Source organism: Gopherus flavomarginatus, chromosome 2, assembly GCF_025201925.1.
Source record: "Gopherus flavomarginatus isolate rGopFla2 chromosome 2, rGopFla2.mat.asm, whole genome shotgun sequence".
Classification (NCBI taxonomy): Eukaryota; Metazoa; Chordata; order Testudines; family Testudinidae; genus Gopherus; species Gopherus flavomarginatus.
Window position 1 is genome coordinate 217,298,327 of NC_066618.1, and position 21,429 is coordinate 217,319,755.

Consider the following 21,429-nt stretch of genomic DNA (forward strand, 5'->3'; position numbering starts at 1 on the left):
AGTGTAATACAGCAAGCTTGAGCCTTGGATCAAGAGTTAAAATAAGATATATTTGCAACTATGGCATATCATCCTCGTTTAATACCTTCTCAGGATAAGGTTTCTTAAGCCCGTGTTTATTTAATCCAATTACAAATGACCTCTATAAATCATTTGTGCTAAAAAGCTCAAAATGGTGTGAGTGAGATACTCTATTGTGAGGAATGCTAGGATGATTGTGAAAGGATTTAGTGCAGGGGTCGGCAACCTTTGGCATGCGGCTTGCCAGGGTAAGCACCCTGGTGGGTTGGGCTGGTTTGTTTACCTGCTGCGTCCACAGTGTTGGCTCATTGCAGCTCTCACTCGCTGTGGTTCACTGTCCCAGGCCATTGGGGGTGGCGGGAAGCAGTGGCCAGCACATCTCTTGGCCCACGCCGCTTCCCGCCACTCCCAATGGCCAGTGGGAGCTGTGATTGGCCGAACCTGCAGACGTGGCAGGTAAACAAACCGACCCGGTCTACCAGGGTGCTTAGCCTGGCAAGCTGCGTGCCAAAGGTTGCCGACCCCTGGTTTAGTGTTTCATGTTGACCTCTTTACACTTGGTCTTGCCATTTTCATGTTAGAAGTAAATTTTGGGTTGTAGTAAAATAAGAAAAATATATATAGTTTTAAATCATATTTCCATTAAACGAGAATTTTTTCAATATCCAGGTTTCAGTGTGAATGTCAGCATAACACTTGTGGGGAAACCTGTGATCACTGCTGCCCTGGATATAATCAGAAACAATGGCAACCTGCAACTGCCAACGACGCAAATGAGTGTGAATGTGAGTAGCATGAAAAGATCCTAGTTAAAAGGTGACAATTCATACAGATTTTGATGTACAAATGGGAGGTACCTCCAGCACATACACGTTCATGCAAAATAGCAGAGCTGCGTTGGCTGGCTGCAAAGCCCCCAGCAGATCAGAGATTGCAGGTGCCTGGCACTGCCTCAAACCTTCCCATTCTTTCACACACACCCTTCAGCTGGATTGCCCAGAATTGTGCACCCTGAAGGAATATGGCTGAATCCATTTTCATATTTGTTAGCATTTATCTCAATTGTGCCCAGCCCGGGCTCTGAATCCGACCCCTAGATTTTGAGCACTGGTGATATGGGGGTGGTTAGAGGAGAAGGAAACTTCCATAGAACTACCTTGCTTGATACTATAAACCTAATTTTGATGCACCCAAGTTCATTTAGCGGAACACTGAAATATTCATAACAGTGCATTTAGATCCTTGCTACTATTATATTTAGTGAAGAAACAATATATTGAGTTGGAAGGTGAATCAGAGTTATTTACTGTACATGGCTTTGTGACATAGCCCAGTTGAAAAATCCTTCTAGTAAACTAGGTACTTTATAAGGAAAACCATTTTTTGGGGAGGAAGTGTGCTTTCTTATGTTAAGAGTGCCAGCACACAATCTAGTCTCTTCAAAAGATTCCTGGATCTTCAATCTGCTCACTCAAAACAAAACTATATAGATGAGAGTGAAGAGTTGTTCTCTTCAGAGCAACACCAGTCACTCTTTCTAGTAATCTGGTCTCTTGACATATGCCTCTGGTAAATGGATGCAGATATTCTGTCTTCTTTTCCTTGAGCTCCTATGGGGGAGCTTCTTTGCAGCCAAGCTTCCGCATTTCAGACAGACATTTCATTCTTTTGTTAAGAAAACTGGGACATGGGGAACCATGACCACTAGGGCCCTTTTCTGGGTCTTGAAGAGGCTGTTCTGTCTGCCGTAGACTCTGTGTAATCACATGGCATGAAAACTGTAGCTATGGTGATTACAGCATTTGCTGTCTTTGTGTCTTCCCCTCTTTTGAACACACACAGGATTCTCTTCTCCCATATTGTCTTGGCAGGCCAAAAGGCAGACGTTGTGACTTCAAGTTGTAACCCTGTTAGAGTGTCAAGTAGATGTATATTTATATTATTGAAGAAGTGAGAAATAAAAAGGGGTTTTATTTTAATCAAAGTTCAGAGGTGATCTGCCAAAATTGTGATAGTAAAAATAACAGACAAAAAAAAAGTAGAAGCAGTGATAGAAAGTAGGCATGTTGTGACTTGGTCAATGTTTAAATTATAATTCATAAGATTCTGAGCCAAAAATGTTTAACATCTACTGCTGCCTGAAAAAGGGATCCTTTGAGCCTGAAAGTGTGTGTGTGTTTTAAGTTATTCACTGAGGATAGTACTCACCAGCTGCAGACACCCTTCATTTACAGCCTGTGGGTCAGGAGATTAGAGCAACCTTGTAAGTCTTCACAAAATCTCTGTATCCCTTGTAGAAACTCTTGACTCTCCTACTGAAAAATCAGTGGGTCCCTGAGAGACTGGGAGACCTGCCAAACCTGCAAATTTTTATATACGTCCACAATATTGTACTTTTCAGCAAATAGTCAAAGCTTCAAGAAATTGTATTGTGATGTATGAAGGGTATTTACCTACCTGCTGATAAAAGTGGCATTACTTGGATCAAAGCAGGTAACTTGACCTTATAGTAAGAGACATAGTAGATGGCTCAGGATGCCAATAGCCTTTGGCCATTAATGACTTTGAGGGTTTTTTTGACACTTTCTTTCCCTTCCTGGTTTTTCTAAGAGCAGGAGAGCCAAAGGTAGCCCAGCCATTTTGGCAGCTTTTGGCCCAGCTGTTTCCCTCTGAATCTTGTCTAGGTTTCTTGAAGAACTTCATGTATGGACTGGAAAATGAGCTACAAAGGCTCTTTGGCTCTTATTTAAGCAGGTCACTGATCCCTTAATATTCAAATGAGAGTGGAAAAGGAGGAAGCCAATATCTTCTCCATCTTCTTGAGTTATTTAAATTGGAGAGGTTTTTCCTGACTTCCTCTTCAGTGAAAAAGATGAAGAGATCCAAGTAGGCAGTACTTAATTTGTGCCAGAACTTGCCAGGACTGAGCCCTGCACCTCTAGGCTTGGCAGTTCATAGCCTCCGGGCTTGCTGCATCAGTTATGAATATAAAAAACTTGCTTGAGCCCCCGCATCTTTTTCATTACAAATTAAGCACTGCCGGTAGGCTAAGTAAAGGTGAGCTTGAGTAAGGAGCTCGAGTAAGACAAAAGCACAGGCTAGCCTTTGGTTTGTTGCATCTGTTTGCTATTCTGGTTAGTCACTACTCTGAATTATGTTACAACTCTGGATGTCTGGAAACTGGAGAAAGGAGAGCACAAGCTTATAGATGATTTGATGGAATGAAGATAAGAGATTAAGATAGGCTGATATTGTGCCTGATGGACAGATTGGGAGGTGCTGTTCATTAGTTTGCACTGGGTTAACAGGGCAAGACAAAAGAATTAGATTAGGAATTCTATCCATCCACCACTCTTTACCCAATACATATTTGCAGAAACTGTTGAAAGTGTTGAGCTATTTTCAGATTAACCCTTACTTTTCAACCAAGGCAAGAACTTTAGGTCAGTATTGGGACTTAGACTACTTTTAGCAAAAGGCTATGACAAAGTAACAAAGGCTGTTGCTGCATTTAGACCTACCAGCTTCATATAAATGGACCTGTAATATTTTTCAGACTACAAAGAGGTTGATGTTCACAAAAGGCTACAGCACATCACCTGATGTACCTCATATTTTTTTTCCAGTGTGTGAACAGTACTCCTAGGTCAGGGAGCTATCCGTTGGGCAAATGTTTGTGTTGCATATGATGACAGAATATGTAGTCTAGTCTAGGGGGCCTTGAGAAGTGTTCTTTGATCTTATGCTGTTCACTGCATGGAAAATTACTGCAGTCAGGAAGGGGTCAAAAGTTAGGACACAATTTCTAGAGTTGGACAAGATTCAGAACTGGTGTGAGTACAACTTCATTTTACCTTCATTTGGCTCAATAAATAAATATAAATTTAAAAACCTTACCACCCATACAGAATAAAAACACATCATATCTGAGATTCTAAACCCATATAAACTAGGAAACTGAGTTACTTACCACAGTTGATCTACCCCTAATCCTTGATGAAGTAATTGGGTCTTTTGTTACAATCACCTAGAGCCTACTACTTTAAGTCATTTGGAGTTTTGCCACGGATGGGAGCAGGATCAAATCCATAATGCTAGAAAATGTGACAGACTTTTTGATTTAAACATATCTGTGCAGTGAATAGTTCTCTGGTAATAGACTAGTTGTGTCTGCTGGCATCACTGCAATTAGGGCTATGTGAGTTCCTCCAGGTAAGCCTTGTTATTATACATAAACAATTGTTCTTCTAACTGAAGATTTAGCCCACAAGTGTCAGCCCAGATGTGAATATATTTGTAAATTTAAAAAAATAGAATAATATTTGGCTATTTATTTTGAAAAATACCCCACACAGATTAGGTGATCTGGTCAGGAAACATCCCTATAGCTTATTTTAGCCTCAAATATATAGTTCTTCATTGAGTAACTACACATGTCCATTTCACTATAGGTGTACGTGCATGCCTTGTGCACAGGTGTTGAAGACTTTCCCTTAGCAGTACCCCTTTGGGGCAGCACGAGTGCCCTCTGGTGCCTTGTGCCACTGCACACAAGTAAAAAGGGCCATGCTGTCCCCGACCACCCTCAGTTCCTTCCTACCACCAGTGACGGTTGTTGCTGAAGCTGTGATCTTTGTTCATATCTTCCCTTCCTTAGCGTAACTAGTAGTTGGAGCATTAGTTTTTAGTCTTGTATATAGTATATCTGTTAATAGTTACTTGTAGGGTTAAGTTTAGAATACCGTCTTATAGAGTTAGTGGTGCCAGATTGGGTACTGGGATTGGTACCAAACTGATGCCCCGTTCTCCTGGATTCAAGGCCTGTTATTCATGTAGTCAGATCTACGTCATTAAGTGACCCACTCCCAAGTTGCCTCAAGTGTCTGGGTGAGGTGCATGTAAGTGACACGTGTCACATCTGTAGAAGGCTCTAACCCCATTCAAAGAAGGACAGGGCTGCCAGACTCAAGTACCTGCTTTTGGAGTCTGCACTTCATCCACCACTGGAATCCTTCCGCTCTGAACAGGTAGCAAGCATGTCTGAGTCTGTTAGGAGTGCTCCTCCTGTTCTGGCAAAGTCCTCAGGCAGATCTGCATCCCCGGTGCCTAGGGAGACACTGCATAAGTCTCCTAGGGACTCGGTACCGGGACCTTCAGAGGGGAAGTTGCTGAGTGTTCGCAAATACTCGGAGGAGTGTTCAAAAAAGTCACAACCCCAGGAGCAGTCTGTGAATGAGGAGATATTGCTGACTCTGGAACGCAGGAAGGGTCTGTTGAGACCAGTCCTGGAAGGATCGGTGCACCTTTTGGTACTGCAGGCTCAGGAGCCCTCTCTGGTGTCATTGACAAGTTGTGTAATTTGTCAGTACTGGCTTCTCTCACGATTCAAAAGCCTTGCACAGCACCATTTTTGGAACTGCATACTCCTATAGTCCTGGCTTCAGCTCCAGGGCACTGCTTGGTACTGACCATTTCTATACTTTTGATACCCCTGTGGAGGACTGTGTCTAGGCAAGCCAGCGATGATTTCTCCAATACCTCTTCTCCAGTCTTGGAACCTCTCTCCCCATCTGAGGATGCCCAGCAGCCCCAGTGTGATGCCTACCTGTTGTGGTACCATCCACAGTTTCAGCATTCTAAGACCCAGTGGTCTACACAGGGCTGGGCCCCACCTCTGTACCAATGGCCCTTCTGAACCCCTTGAGACTTCCCTCCATGTTTCAGAAACTCTCTGCACCCTTCCTACACTTCTACATCAGCTAGGCACAGCTCGGGAGCATCTGCAGGCAGGATTCCATTTTCCTTCCCCTGGAATTAGGATTGGTACCATGCAGGTAAAGCCGTGTGCCCAGGACTCCACTGTGGATGAATTGGAGGAGGGACCTCCTCAGCAACCTTTAGCTTCTCCTTCTTTGTCACCCAATGAGGCAGTGTCATAACATATGGGTGTTAGCATGAAAACCTCCAAGCTTAGTTACCAGCTTGGACCTGGTAATTGCTGCCACCAGCTAGGAATTGTACAGTGCCTAGCTCACTGTGGTCTCCCCAAAACCTTCCCTGGGGGACCCCCAGACTTAGATGCCTTGAGTCTTACAACAAAGGGAAATAACCCCCTCCCCTTGTTTCCTTGTTACTTCCTCCCAGGCTCCCCTCCCTGGACGACCCTAGGAGATTCCCTGCTTCCAGTCCTGGAAACACAAGTACCGAGAGATCTAATCTCTCTTCCCCCTCACCCAGAGGGTATGCAAAGTCAGGCTTAGTAAATCTAACACAAAGAGATTTTCCCCCTGACTTCTTCCTCCCACCAAGTCTCTGGTGAGCTGCAGACTCAATTCCCTGGAGTCCCCACTAAAGAAAAACTCCAACAGATCTTAAAAAGAAAGCTTTATATAAAAAGAATGAAAAAAGGACATAAAAGGATCTCTGTATCAAGGTGACAATATACAGGGTCAGTTGCTTAAAAGAAAAATGAATAAACAGCCTTATCCAAAAAGAATACACTTTAACACATTCCAGCAACTACACACATGTAAATACAAAAGAAAACAATATAAACCTATTGTCTTACTATCCTTGTACTTACAACTTGGAAACAGAAGATTAGAAAGCCAGGAGATTCCTGTGGTCACTCTCAGAGCCGAGAAAAAGAACAGACCCAAGACAAAGAACAAAGAACTCACACCCAAAACTTCCCTCCACCCAGATTTGAAAAAGTCTTGTTTCCTGATTGGTCCTCTGGTCAGGTGTTTGGTTCCCTGTGTTAACCCTTTACAGGTAAAAGAACATTAACCCTTAGTTATCTGTTTATGACAGGCAGTAGTGGCTGAATCTGCCTTTCCCCCTTCTGATGATTTTAGAGCGTATCAAGACTTGTTGAGGAAGGTGGCTGCAGCTCTGGATATCCAGCCAGAAGAGGCACAAGATCACACTGGCTTATGGACATTTTAGTGTCTGCAGGACCCTTTTCTCCCTATTAATGAGGCTATCCTGGAGCCCGTCAAGATTTTGTGGCAGACTCCTTCTTTTCTGCCCCCCTCCACCACCACCAAAAGAGTGGAGAAGAGATATATTTATATCTCATCACAGTAATTTGAACACTTTACAACCACCAGCTTCCAGGCTCCCTGGTGATTGCAGCCACTAACAAGGCAAGGACACCGGGCCTGTATTCCGAAGGGAAAGGAAACAAAAAATCCTAGATCTGTTTGACAGGAAACGTTATTCCACAGAAGGTTTACAGCTCAGGACTGTGAACCAGCAAGCTCTGCTGAGTCAATGGGATTGCAACCCGTGGGATAATATTCTGAAGTTCCACCTGCTTGTGGATAAATTGTTCAGTTTGTTCAGACCCCCTGTCCATCACGTTTCTAAAGGATTTGTTCAGATTGTACCCTTGGGTTCATAGTCTAGTCCACAGTGGAGTGTATATTTGGTGCCAACAAAGTTGATGGGTCCCCACTTTGAGCCACTAGCAACTTGTTCTCTGTTTCGCTTGTCAATGAAAGTAATTTTCCTGGTTGCTATAACATCAGCCAGAAGAGTAGGGGAACTGCAAGCTTTGGTATCAGAGCCCCCCTATACAATTTTCTTTAGGGACAAGTTTCAGAGTAGCAGCTGTGCTGTCAGCTATCTTCTGCTGATGATAGTTCATCTCAATTGATTGGCCTCTTCCAGTTGGTATGCGTACTTCCACCTTTTCATGTTCTCTGTATGTAGAAATATCTTCTGTCTGTGTGTTCCATTCTATGCATCCGAAGAAGTGAGCTGTAGCCCACGAAAGCTTATGGTGAAATAAATTTGTTAGTCTCTAAGGTGCCTCAAGTACTCCTTTTTTTTAGTGACAAGGTTTTCTTTTGGCCTCCCCCTAAATTCTTGTCTAAAGTGGTTTCTGAATTTCACATGAATCAAGCAATTTATTTACCAACATTCTTTCCAAAGACCCATTCAAGCAAAGAGGAGGAAAAGCTCCATACACTGGATGTTAACAGAGCTTTGGCTTTTTACCTGGAGCAGAGTAGAGCATTCAGGTCTTCCTCTGAACTCTTTGGCATGATTTCAGGCCAAGTAAAGGGCCACTCAGTGTCCACCCAGAGGATCTCTGCCTGGATTTCTGGCTGTATTTGTTTATGCTACTGATTGGCTGATGTTGCACCTCTGAAAAAGGTGATGGCTCCTTTAATGCAGTTGCAGGCAGCTTCTGTGGTTTTTCTGGCTAGGCTTCCCATTCTGGATATTTGTAGGGTGGCAGCTTGGTCATTGTTCCATATGTTTGCCTCTCATATGCTATCTCTCATCAATCCAGAGAAGATGCAAGATTCAGAGGAGTAGTCCTTCAGTCCTTGTTCAAGTAGACTCTGAGCCCACCACTAGTACGAACTGCTTGTGAGTCATTTGTAGTGGAATGGAAATGTGCAGACACTCAAGGAAGAAAAAAACGATTACCTACCTTTCCAAACTGTTTTTCTCCGAGATGTCTTGCACATGTCCTTTCCGTGACCTGCCTCTTTCCCCGCTCTATCAGAGTCTTTCTAGTAGGAAGAAACGGAGGAGGGTCAGGCAGTGCTGCCCTTTGTATCTGTATGTAGTAGCAGGGGGCGCCAGAGGGCGCTCACGCTGCCCCCAAAGATACTGCTAAAGGAAAAGTCTCTGACAACTGTGCACAAGGTACACACAAACACCTACGGTGGAATGGACATGTGCAACACATCTTGAAGAACAGTTATGGAAAGGTAGTTAACCTTTTTTTTGAGAGAGAGAGAGGGACACAGCCTCTCTATCTCTGGCAAGCCTGGTAGCACATGCTGTCTTATGTCTAGAGATGTCAAGTTGGCTCTAGTGTGAAAGGCTCTTGGCTGTTTTAAAAAAATTTGAGCATCCTTTTTTGTTTATAATAGGTTACTGAATTACAGCCTAATAATGAAAGCTGACTTGTAATATTTCTTCCTCAGCCTGCAACTGTCATGAACATGCTACTGATTGCTACTATGATCCTGATGTTGATCGACGCAAAGGAAGCTTAAACGTCCATGGGTGGTATGAAGGTGGAGGGGTCTGCATTAATTGCCAGGTAATAAAGTGCTTTTATCTCATAGGTTGTTCATTAACGGGACTTGGAAGGTGTGCATAGAAGACTTAATTTTCTCAGGCTGAAACTTTTGAGATGGCCATTTTGAATAGTACCATTACAATGACATAATCGCTCATGCTCCAGCCAGAAAGAAAAATCACTGAAAGTAATTCATGTTCTATGAGGCCTGAAAAGGGATCACCTAACTGCAACGATCGCACTTTTAAAGAGAACCCACTACTGCAGTTCCCTACTTCAGTGGTTACAGCAGAGTGGATGAACAGCAGATCTCTCACTGCACCAGCCAAGGAGGAGAAGGAGTTGTGGGGAGCAGTGCTTCTCCAAGCAAGCAAGAGGAGAGGGAGAGAGCTCTCCCTCTGCTGTAGTTGAAGAGGGAAAGCTGGGTCTCCTCCGGTTCCCGTTACAATAATGCCTGCATTCTTTTAAAAAGGGCTAGAGACAGACACCATGAAGTCCACTAGAGACTTTGCTATTGCTAATCTATTTTATGCGGAAGGCGCTCAGATATTACAGTGATGAACAGTGGTAAAAAACCCTAAGATAGATGGATAGATAATAACCCCTGCTTCCAACCAAGGCCTGTTCCCTCTCTCATCTCACTGTTGTTTTCCTCATTCAAACCATTGGAACTTGTTTATTAATTTATAAATCACACCTGCTTGAACCAAAATACACAATTTAAGAATAACATTGACACAGAGTCAAGAAAATGATGCACGCTGTGCAAGTAAAAAGTTTAGTTGTGCTGTCAACAATTAAGGAATAAGGAAAGGAAATGTGCAGTGCAACTATAGTTTGAGTATTTTTTTCCATCTTATTGCTAAAATAAAATCCGCTACTGCCCAAAAGGCAGTCAGAAGTAAATAAAAGTTCTTTTTATTAAAGAGAGGAAGAAGAGATCTTTGTCTTCCACTTAACATTTCTATGTAGGGCTTTGTTCAACCAATGCTGTAAGATTTTTCATATTGGTACTTCCTGTTAGCTCTTTATTTGTGAAAGATCATGTTTCCTAAGTTGCCCTCAGTATATAAAAGAGCAAACCTGATCTAAGTCCATGAAGCCTGCAACTGATAATTGTCCGTGATTTGATTTTGTGGAAATTAAATTGCATTAAATGAATTAACTATGAAATCTAATTATAACATTTTCTTCATAGATAATAAGGCACATGGATTTTACTTTACTTTTTCCATTTGTGTCATGGAAAAAAGGGCATGCCTGAATGAAGAACTAATAGAACCTGATGCATGACACACATACTAGATTCTGTTTCTTTAAAGTCTGACAACAGTGCCTCATATATTCTGTACTAAATATCTGTGTCAGACAATATATTGCTGTTAAAGAGATTTAGCTAACGAGAGAGAACTGTGCTTTCCATGTTCTCCCTTACATAAACCCCTATATTTCCTTAAAAGGGAGAAGAGACAGAGATACCCTGAAGTCCACTAAGGACTTTACCCTATGACACAAGAAATTTGTTGTAATTCAAATGAATGAACACTATGTTTTCTGTGAGTGTAAGACACATTAAGATGTTTAAAAGGCTGTCTCCTCTACTTACAGAAACTTTATTTTGTGCTTTTAATTTTATTTCTAGACTGATAGTTTTGCTTTCATTTGAAGTTTCTAACCTTAGTTTGACAGTAATTTAGTCACAAAGATGTACCTTTCAATATGGAAACAACATGATGCTGTTTGCAGTCAAACTATATATGTATGTATATATGTAATGATAAAAAGGCAAAATGAAAAGAAAGTTAAAGAAATATCTGATAATAGTATAAAAAAGACATTGCTTTTTCCCTGATTTAAATTAACAGAATGTTGATTTAGGGATTTTGTGCAGTTTAAAATTTACTAATTGTTAAAAATTCCATGTGTTTATGTGAAATTACTCTGATTCATAATGTCATGCAAAGATCAGACAGGTAAAGAACAAGAATAAAATGCATTTTTTATTGCAGTCTTGCTGGATTTTTCCCATACTGATCCTGACTGTATATAAGAAGAACCTAAATTACCATCTTTCAGTCCTGTATTTGCTTATGTATCCTTCCGCTTGTTTTTCTTTCTCATCTTATATTTTTCTCTTACGTTATTCTGTATAGCATAACACAGCTGGAATTAACTGTGAACAATGTGCAAAGGGGTACTATCGTCCTTATGGCATTCCAGTGGAAGCTGCTGGTGGCTGTATACGTAAGCCTTTCTCTGTTTGGTTATATCTCACAGTGGTATTTCCTGTCAATCAGGGCAAGGACTGTGTCTTTTGGGATAAAATTTTCTGAAGTGCCTAAATGATTCAGTCCTATTGACTTTTAGTGAGACTTAGGGTACGTCTACACTATGGGATTATTCCGATTTTACATAAACCGGTTTTATAAAACAGATTGTATAAAGTCGAGTGCACACGGCCACACTAAGCACATTAATTCGGCGGTGTGCGTCCATGGTCCGAGGCTAGCGTCGATTTCTGGAGCGTTGCACTGTGGGTAGCTATTCCGTAGCTATCCCATAGTTCCCGCAGTCTCCCCCGCCCCTTAGAATTCTGGGGTGAGAGCCCAGTGGCTGATGGGGCAAAAATCATTGTCGCGGGTGGTTCTGGGTAAATGTGTCAGTCATTCCTTCCTCCGGGAAAGCAACGGCACACAATCATTTCGTGCCCTTTTTCCCTGGATTGCCCTGGCAGACGACATAGCACGGCAACCATGAAGCCCGTTCAGCTTTTTTTTTTTGACAGTCACCGTATGTGTACTGGATGCCGCGGACAGAGGCGATACTCCAGCGCTACACAGCATCATTCATTTGCTTTTGCATGATGGCAGAGACGGTTACCAGTCGTTCTGTACCGTCTGCTGCCAGTGTAATTTAGCAATGAGATGACGGTTATCTGTCCTTCTGTGCTGTCTGCTGCTATCCTGGGTGCCCCTAGCTGAGATTGGCCGGGGGCGCAAAAGCAAAACTGGGAATGACTCCCCGAGTCAATCCCTCCGTTATGGTTTCTAAAAATAGAGTCAGTCCTGCCTAGAATTTGGGGCAAGTGTACTAGAGAACCAGTGTATCAGAGAGCACAGCTGCTCCATGTCAGATCCCGCAGAAATGATGAGCTACATCCGTTCACAGGGGGTGCCCCTGCAACAACCCCACCCGTTGCTTCCCTCCTCCCCCAACCTTCCTGGGCTACCGTGGCAGTGTCCCCATTTGTGTCATGAAGTTATAAAGAATGCAGGAATAAGAAACAGTGACTTGTTAGTGAGATAAAATGAGGGGGAGGCAGCCTCCCCGTGCTATGACAGTCCAGGCAGGACATTAAGCGGTGCGAGGGAGAGGAGCCCAGCATGCCACTGCTATGATAGTCCAGGCAGGACAGAATCTTTTCTTTACACAGGAAAGGGAGGGGGCTGATGGAGCTCAGCCCCCAGTTGCTATGATGAAGACGGTTACCAGCCGTTCTGTCCCATCTACTGGGAATGACCAGGAATCATTCCTATTTTTACCCAGGCGCCCCTGAGGCCAGCCAGGGGTATTCAGCAATCAAGCATGTACCGTCTGCCACCAGGGAGGGGAGAGGAGTGGATACTGCTCTTCACTGCTGCAGCATCGCGTCTACCAGCAGCATTCAGTAGACATAGGGTGACACTGAAAGAAGTCAAGAAACGATTTCTTTCCCTTTTCTTTCATGTGGGCGGGGGGGGGGGGGAGTAAATTGACAATCTATTCCGTGAACCACGCCGGACAATGTGTTTGAACCTACAGGCATTGGGAGCTCAGCCAAGAATGCAAATACTTTTCGGAGACTGCTGGGGACTGTGGGATAGCTGGAGTCCTCAGTACCCCCTCCCTCCCTCCATGAGCATCCATTTGAGTCTCTGGCTTCCCGTTACGCTTGTCACGCATCACTGTGTAGCTTGGAGATTTTTTTTCAAACACTTTGGCATTTCGTCTTCTGTAACGGAGCTCTGATAGAACAGATTTGTTTCCCCATACAGCGATCAGATCCAGTATCTCCCATACGGTCCATGCTGGAACTCTTTTTGGATTTGGGACTGCATTGCCACCCGTGCTGATCAGAGCTCCACGCTGGGCAAACAGGAAATGAAATTCAAAATTTCGCAGGGCTTTTCCTGTTTACCTGGCCTCTGCATCCGAGTTGAGATTGCTGTCCAGAGCGGTCACAATGGTGCACTGTGGGATACCGCCCGGAGGCCAATACCATCGATTTGCGGCCACACTAACTCTAATCCGATATGGTAATACCGATTTTAGCGCTACTCCTCTCATTGGGGAGGAGTACAGAAACTGATTTAAAGAGCCCTTTATATCGATATAAAGGGCCTCGTAGTGTGGACGGGTACAGCGTTAAATCGGTTTAACGCTGCTAAAATCGGTTTAAACGCGTAGTGTAGACCAGGCCTCAGACTCCTACTATGAGGCAGTTGCAGTAGTTCAAAGATATGGACGAAGGTTTCTGCACAGGTGGAGGAGAGGCAGTGGCATGCAAATACCAATGTTGTCTGGAGGTGATGATAGGAAGATATGCAGAAAAATACAGCTCTGAGTTAAGGGATTTGTAAATAATAATACTTACCTATCTCCCAGGGTTAATTAATTTATTCAGCACATTGAAGATGTGAAGTAATATGTAATTGTTAATTTGTAGCATTATTTAAATAATGATGCATTTACAAGTGCAATTGAAACGTCTATAGTTACAATGTTATGTTTCTTTGCCAAAGCAACAAATCAGTTAATTTGCAGAAAGCATTTAACTGTTGTTATTTATTTAGCTTGCAGTTGTAATCCAGAGCATTCAGATGGTTGTGAGGAAGGATCTGGTCGCTGTCATTGTAAGGTGAATTTCCATGGCGAAAACTGTGAACAATGTGCTGAAGGATACTATAGTTTCCCATTCTGTGTCCGTAAGTATTGAAGAGAGTCGTATCTCTGTTTCACAGGCTTCTACTACTTTTAATAGGCATCTATGTTACAAGTCATTATACATTACACTACATGTATATAAAACAGTCATCATTTCATATTATCAAATATTTACAGACTTTAATGAATTATCACAATACTCAGGTGAGATAAGTAAGTATTATTATCCCTGTTGTACACAATGAATAAGAACAGAAGTTAAGCTAGAAATCAGAGATTTAGCTACATTCCCAGATTTTGACATTCATTTAAGATACTTTCGAAGTAGATAGATACCAAGTCTTGAAGCCAGGAACTCATGATACTGGCTCTGCCATGGAGAAATTGCAAGGTCTTGAGGAAGTCATTTAACAGTGGTTGAGTTTCTCTAGCTATAAAATGGGGATTTTAACTCACTTGAATTGGTACCTGAAATAGAACATGACTCTTGTAAGAGAAAGTGAGCAGCTTGCCAGGCATTCTCCTTGAGGACCCCATAGTTTTAAAACTACCCCCCACAGACCAAAATAGCCTTTGTTTGTTAACTTTCTAGGGATGTTGCAGGGCCTGCACATTGGGAAGGCTCTAGTGGGAAATTGTGAAGATCTTAAATATATCTTTTCCTGCTAGGTTTTTGCTGATATTTAAGAATTGTCAGAAGGTGATTGGAGCAAGGTTGTGTGTATAATGAAAATAAAATAAATACATTAATTAAAAATGATGTGGCATGGAAGTATCTGAGTATGTAGAATTTACCCCTATTCAAAATTGCAGCTAAACTGTGTCTAGATCTGTTTTTTTTAAAAAAAATAGGCTGTTACTTTAAAATGGAGTGATGAATGTTGAAATAAAGAAGAGCAGTGTACCTCAAAAGCCTCTCTCAAGAACAAATTAAATATAATCCAGAAAAATGTAACAGCACCAGAATTTTGTTTACTGCATAAAAGCAATGTCACTAGGAGTGGATTCCAAAAAAGTTGACCCACTGGAAATGTTTCTAGCCCAAAGGAGAATTGTGTTTCTGGTGGGTGATTACGTATTGCCCTGGATCAGCGACTTTGGCCATGGTTCACCACTGTGCTATTCCAGGTTATGTTGTAAAACTGCATCTATATGCACAATACAGTAGAAAGAGAAATGTCAGAAATTGAATGCTGATAGAGGCCAATTTCTGCAACACAGTATATCTTCCCAATACAATGCAACTTAGATTATCCAAAGCTTGCTTTGTAGGGTCATGTGTCCTGATTTAAGGGGCGCTCATCTCTGGGGCATTGCCGAGTGGCTGGGTGGGGTACCATAGTCCTTTTCTTGCCCTTGGTGCCCCCTGCAGGCTGTTGGCCAACATTGGTAGGTGTTCAGTGGCTTGATCCTCTGACCAACAAAGTCCAAATGAACCCCTTCTGGGGTATTAATGAGTCCAATAAATGGACTATTTGCCCTTGCTGGGGTCTTCAGCAGTGGCTCCGAGCCCTTTAAATTCAGCCTTTTGTTCAGGTTTCCAAATAAGCCCTGTCCTCTACTTGATGTAACTGGTGGGGGAACTCGGGCCCGCCTGCTACTCTAGGTTTCAACCCAGGGACTCTACACACAGCAGCTGTGCACTGCTCAACTTCAGCCCTGCCCTGCTTTTTCCCTAGGTCTCTTCTTACCAGGCCTTTTGATCACCAGGCCAGTGTCCTCAGGTCCTTCTCCCTCTGAATCCCAGCTGTAAATGCTGTCTGATTGTCAGGCTCCTTTGGCCAGAGAGGAGCACCCTTCTTCATTCCTCTGGTCCCAACTGAACTGCTAAGACCTGGCTGCTCCTTTTGTCTGGGCCAGCAGGACATGATTGGCTGTTGCTAGCCTTTCTAGCCCAGGGAGGACCTGGCCTCTGTGGTTTCCAAAATGGCTGCTTCAGAGCGTCCTCTCTAGGCAACCTTGGAGGACCCATCTTCACTGCTCTTTTCCTCTTAACTCGCTGCTTCTTGGGGCAGGGTGTAGTAGGACTGAAGGGCCCCCAGCAAGGAACTGCATGGGCCAAATACACCCTGTCAGAGAGCTGCTCAGATCAGGGCTTGCTCCAGGCACCAACCCAGCAAGCAGGTGCTTGGGGTGGCCAATGGAGAGGGATGGCACATCCGGCTCTTTGGCGGCGGGTCCCTCACTCCCTCTCAGAGCGAAGGACCAGCCGCCGAATTCTGAAGCAGCGGCGATAGAGCTGATTGCGACCGCACCTTTTTTTTTTTTTTTTGGTGCTGCTTGGTGTAGCAAAAACCCCGGAGCTGGCCCTGGCTCAGATGGAGCCTAATCCAAAGCCCACTGAAGTCATAGAATCGTAGAATATCAGGGTTGGAAGGGACCTCAGGAAGTCATCTAGTCCAAACCTCTGCTCAAAGCAGGATCAATTCCCAACTAAATCATCCTAGCCAAGGATTTGTCAAGCCTGACCTTAAAAACCTCTAAGGAAGGAGATTCCACCACCTCCCTAGGTAACCCATTCCAGTGCTTTACCACCCTCCTAGTGAAAAAGTTTTTCCGAATATCCAACCTAAATCTCCCTCACTGCAATTTGGGACCATTAGTCCTTGTTCTGTCATCTGGTACCACTGAGAACAGTCTAGATCCATCCTCTTTGGAACCCCCTTTCAGGTAGTTGAAAGCAGCTGTCAAATCCCCCCTCATTCTTCTCTTTTGCAGACTAAACAACCCCAGTTTCCTCAGCCTCTCCTCATAAGTCATATGTTCCAGCCCCCTAATCATTTTTGTTGGCCTCCGCTGTACTCTTACCAATTTTTCCACATCCTTCTTGTAGTGTGGGGCCCAAAACTGGACACAGTTCTCCAGATGAGGCCTCACCAATGTCGAATAGAGGAGAATGATCACATCCCTCGATCTGCTGGCAATGCCCTTACTTATACAGCCCAAAATGCCATTAGCCTTTTTGGCAACAAGGCACACTGTTGACTCATATCCAGCTTCTCATCCACTGTAACCTCTAGGTCTTTTCCTGCAGAACTGCTTCCTAGCCTTTCGGTCCCTAGCCTGTAGCAGTGCATGGGATTCTTCCTTCCTAAGTGCAGGACTCTGCACTTGTCCTTGTTGAACCTCATCAGGTTTCTTTTGGCCCAATCCTCTAATTTGTCTAGGTTCCTCTGTATCCTGTCCCTACACTCCAGCATGTCTACTACTCTTCCCAGTTTAGTGTCATCTGCAACCTTGCTGAGAGTGCAGTCCATGCCATCTTCCAGATCATTAATGAAGATATTCAACAAAACCGGCCCCAGGACCGACCTTTGGGGCACTCCACTTGATGCCAGCTGCCAACTAGACATGGAGCCATTGATCATTACCTGTTGAGCCCGATAATCTAGCCAGCTTTCTATCCACCTTTTAGTCCATTCTTCCAGCCCATACTTCTTTAAGTTGCCGGCAAGAATACTGTGGGAGATCATATCAAAAGCTTTGCTAAAGTCAAGGAATAACACATCCACTGCTTGCCCCTCATCCACAGACCCAGTTATCTCCTCATAGAAGGCAATTAGGTTATTCAGGCATGACTTGCCCTTGGTGAATCCATGTTGACTGTTCCTGATCACTTTCCTCTCCTGTAAATGCTTCAAAATTGATTCTTGAGGACCTGCTCTTTGATTTTTCCAGGGATTGAGGTGAGGCTGACTGGCCTGTAGTTCCCCGGATCCTCCTCCTCCTCTTTTTTAAAGATGGGTAGTATATTAGCCTTTTTCCAGTCATCCAGGACCTCCCCCGATCGCCATGAGTTTTCAGAGATAATGGCCACTGGCTCTGCAATCGTATTCGCCAACTCCTTTAGCACCTTCAGGTGCAGCACATCCAGCTCCATAGATCTGTGCTCATCCAGCTTTTCTAAATGGTCCCGAACCACTTCTTACTCCACAGAGGGCTGGGCACCTGCTCCCCATGCTGTGCTGCCCAGTGCAGCAGTCTGGGAGCTGGCCTTGTTTGTGAAGACAGAGGCAAAAAAAGCATTGAGTACATTAGCTTTTTCCATATGCTCTGTCACTAGGTTGCCTCCCTCATTCAGTAAGGGGCCCACACTTTCCTTGACTGACTTTTTGTTGCTAACATACCCGAATAAATCCTTTTTGTTACTCTTAACATCCCTTGCTAGCTGCAACTCCAATTGTGATTTGGCCTTCATGATTTCACACCTGCATCCCTGAACAATATTTTTATACACCTCCCTGGTTGTATGTCCAAACTTCCACTTCTTGTAAGCTTCTTTTTGCGTTTAAGATCAGCAAGGATTTCACTGCTAAGTCAAGCTGGTCACCTGCCATATTTACTATTCTTTCTATACATCGGGATGGTTTGTTCCTGCAATCTCAATAAGGATTCTTTAAAATACAGCCAGCTCTCCTGGACTCCTTTGCCCCTCCTGTTATTCTCCCAGGAGATCCTGCCCATCAGTTCCCTGAGGAAGTTTGTATTCTTCTGCTCTCCTTTCTTCCTTGTGTCAAGATCCTGAACTCGACCATCTCATGGTCACTGCCTCCCAGTTCCCCTCCACTTTTGCTTCCCCTACCAATTCTTCCCGGTTTGTGAGCAGCAGGTCTAGAAGAGCTCTGCCCCTAATTGGTTCCTCCAGCACTTGCACCAGGAAATAGTCCCCTACAGTTTCCAAAAACTTCCTGGATTGTCTCTGCACTGCTGTATTGCTCTCCCAGTAGATATAAGGGTGATTAAAGTCTCCCATGAGAACCATGGCCTGTGATCTGGTAACTTCTGTTAGTTGTCAGAAGAAAGCCTTGTCCACCTCATCCCCCTGGTCTGGTGGTCTATAGCAGACTCCCACCATGACATCACTCTTGTTGTTCACACTTCTAAACTTAATCCAGAGACTCTCAGGTTTTTCTGCAGTTTCATACTGGAGCTCTGAGCATACTGCTCTCTTGCATACAGTGCAGCTCACCCACCTTTTCTGCCCTGCCTATCCTTCCCGAACAGTTTATATCCATCCATGACAGTACTCCAGTCATGTGAGTTATCCCACCAAGTCTCTGTTATTCCAATCACATCATAGTTCCTTGACTGTGCCAGGACTTCCAGTTCTCCCTGCTTGTTTCCCAGGCTTCTTGCAGTTGTGTATAGGCACTTAAGATAACTCGCTGATCGTCCCGCTTTCTCAGTCTGAGACAGGAGTCCTCCCCTCTTGCGGTCTCCTGCTCGTGCTTCCTCCCAGTATCCCAGTTCCCCGCTTATCTCAGGGCTTTGGTCTCCTTCCCCCATTGAACCTAGTTTAAAGCCCTCCTCACTAGGTTAGCCAGCCTGCTTGCAAAGATGCTCTTCCCTCTCTTTGTTAGGTGGAGGCTGTCTCTGCCTAGCACTCCTCCTTCTTGGAGGAGTAAGTCTTTGGAAGTGTAAGTCTTTGGAAGTCTTTCCACGGGCTTTGAGTCAGGTCCATAAGCAAAGTGGGCAGAGGAGAATCTTGTGGGGGTATATCTCCCTTTACTTACCTGATGGATTTCCAAATGGAAATCTGCCCAGGAGTTATTGCAAGCACCATTATTAACTCCATCTCTTCAGAACAGGGCAGAGGTAGGGGACAAGAACAGAACATAGAATTAGTGGCAACTGTCATAACATTTTTCCCAGATCTGGACCTTAGCATCCAAAATATGGGTGTTAGCATGAAAACCTCCAAGCTTAGTTACCAGCTTGGACCTGGTAAAGCTGCCACCAGCCAGGAATCTATACAGTGCCTGGCACACTGTGGTCTCCCCAAAACCTTCCTTGGGGGACCCCCAGACTCAGATTCCTTGAGTCTCACAACAAAGGGGAATAAACCATTTCCCTTCCCCCCTCCAGGTGTTCCCTCCCTGGGTTCCTGGAGAGATATACAGAAGCAAGCTCCGTGAATCTAAACAGAGGGACTCCACCCTCCCTGTTTCCAGTCCTGGAAAACACAAGTACTTCCCCCCCTCACCCAGAGGGTATGCAAAGTCAGGCTTAGTAAATCTAACACAAAGAGATTTTCCCCCCGACTTCTTCCTCCCACCAGTTCCCTGGTGAGCTGCAGACTCAATTCCCTGGAGTCCCCACTAAAGAAAAACTCCAACAAGTCTTAAGAAGAAGGCTTTATTTAAAAAAGAAAGAAAAGGACATAAAAATGGTCTCTCTGTATTAAGGTGACAAATACAGGGTCATTTGCTTAAAAGAAAAAAATGAATAAACAGCCTTATCCAAAAAGAATACAATTCAAAACATTCCAGCAACTACACACATGTAAATACAAAAAAAAAAACAACACAATATAAACCTTATTTTCTTACTATCTTGTACTTACAACTTGGAAACAGAAGATTAGAAAGCCAGGAGATAGAAAAATCACTCTCATAGCTGAGAGGGTCAGACACCAGACAAAGAACAAAGAACTCACACACAAACTTCCCTCCACCCAGATTTGAAAAAGTCTTGTTTCCTGATTGGTCCTCTGGTCAGGTGTTTCAGGTTACTGGTGTTACCCCTTTACAGGTAAAAGAACATTAACCCTTAGCTATCTGTTTATGACAGCAACACAGCTCCTGAAAGCAGTAGCATTGAAGACAGCATCTCTATCCTGTAAATGGTATCAGAAACCCCTCTGCAAAAGGAGGGGGAACAGAAAGGTACCATGTAGATTTTCCAGCTGATGGTTGGTCTCCTGTGGTTGTCCCCTCTCAGGGAATAATCAGGCCCTGGTTTGGATTTGAATTGGGAACATGGAGGTGAAGGGTTCAAATCTTGTTATTACCAGTTCCCTATTGTCAGTTCCTTGAAAATAAGTATAAAAATTGACATGATTACTGGAGTCATATAAATACCGTATGTTATTTATGATAAAAAGCACATGGGTTTTATGGCATGATCTTAAGTGAAAGAAATCTAGGATCTTATTTGTAACCAGTATTCCTAATAGCGTTTTGTTATTTTAAAGGAATTCCTATTTATCGTTTTACTACTCCAAATCCAGAATACCCTGTGGCTGATGGTATTAAAGGCAAGTTCTTTTTTCTTTTTTTTTTTTAATTGTTTCAGAAATGTTTGTTCTTGTTATGTTGTCATGTTTGATACTATTGCAGTAATGTCTTTTGCAATATTTGTCTTCTTACCAGAAACCCAACATATATTCATGCTTATATTAAATAATGTAATGTGCTGACCCCAGAATGAAAGATGGGTAAAAATAAGTTCAGCTGGCTGCAGGCAAACATCTGCAGAAGAAGCTGACCTTTTTGCTTGACACCATCATAAACTGATCCATTTTAGGATTCTCTGATATATGAACAGCTTGTTAACTGTCTGCCAGTGAAAAATCTCTTAATTAATGCTAACTGAACCCTGCTTCTGGTCTCCTGCACCTGGCAAATACTGTATAATGCCCTTTGCAATGCAGCATTTTG

The 21,429-nt window shown here is 43.5% G+C and overlaps 1 protein-coding gene across 1 annotated transcript in view; it reads left to right on the forward strand.

The window, feature by feature from the left end:
* Window positions 1-21,429, forward strand: part of LAMA3 (laminin subunit alpha 3) — a 198,997-nt gene that overhangs the window by 42,808 nt on the left and 134,760 nt on the right. Inside the window, exons 7-11 of the mRNA XM_050939774.1 lie at window positions 691-806; window positions 8,970-9,088; window positions 11,221-11,311; window positions 13,900-14,031; window positions 20,964-21,043. Coding sequence (XP_050795731.1) covers window positions 691-806; window positions 8,970-9,088; window positions 11,221-11,311; window positions 13,900-14,031; window positions 20,964-21,043 — 538 coding nt within the window. The remainder of the gene's footprint in view (window positions 1-690; window positions 807-8,969; window positions 9,089-11,220; window positions 11,312-13,899; window positions 14,032-20,963; window positions 21,044-21,429) is intronic.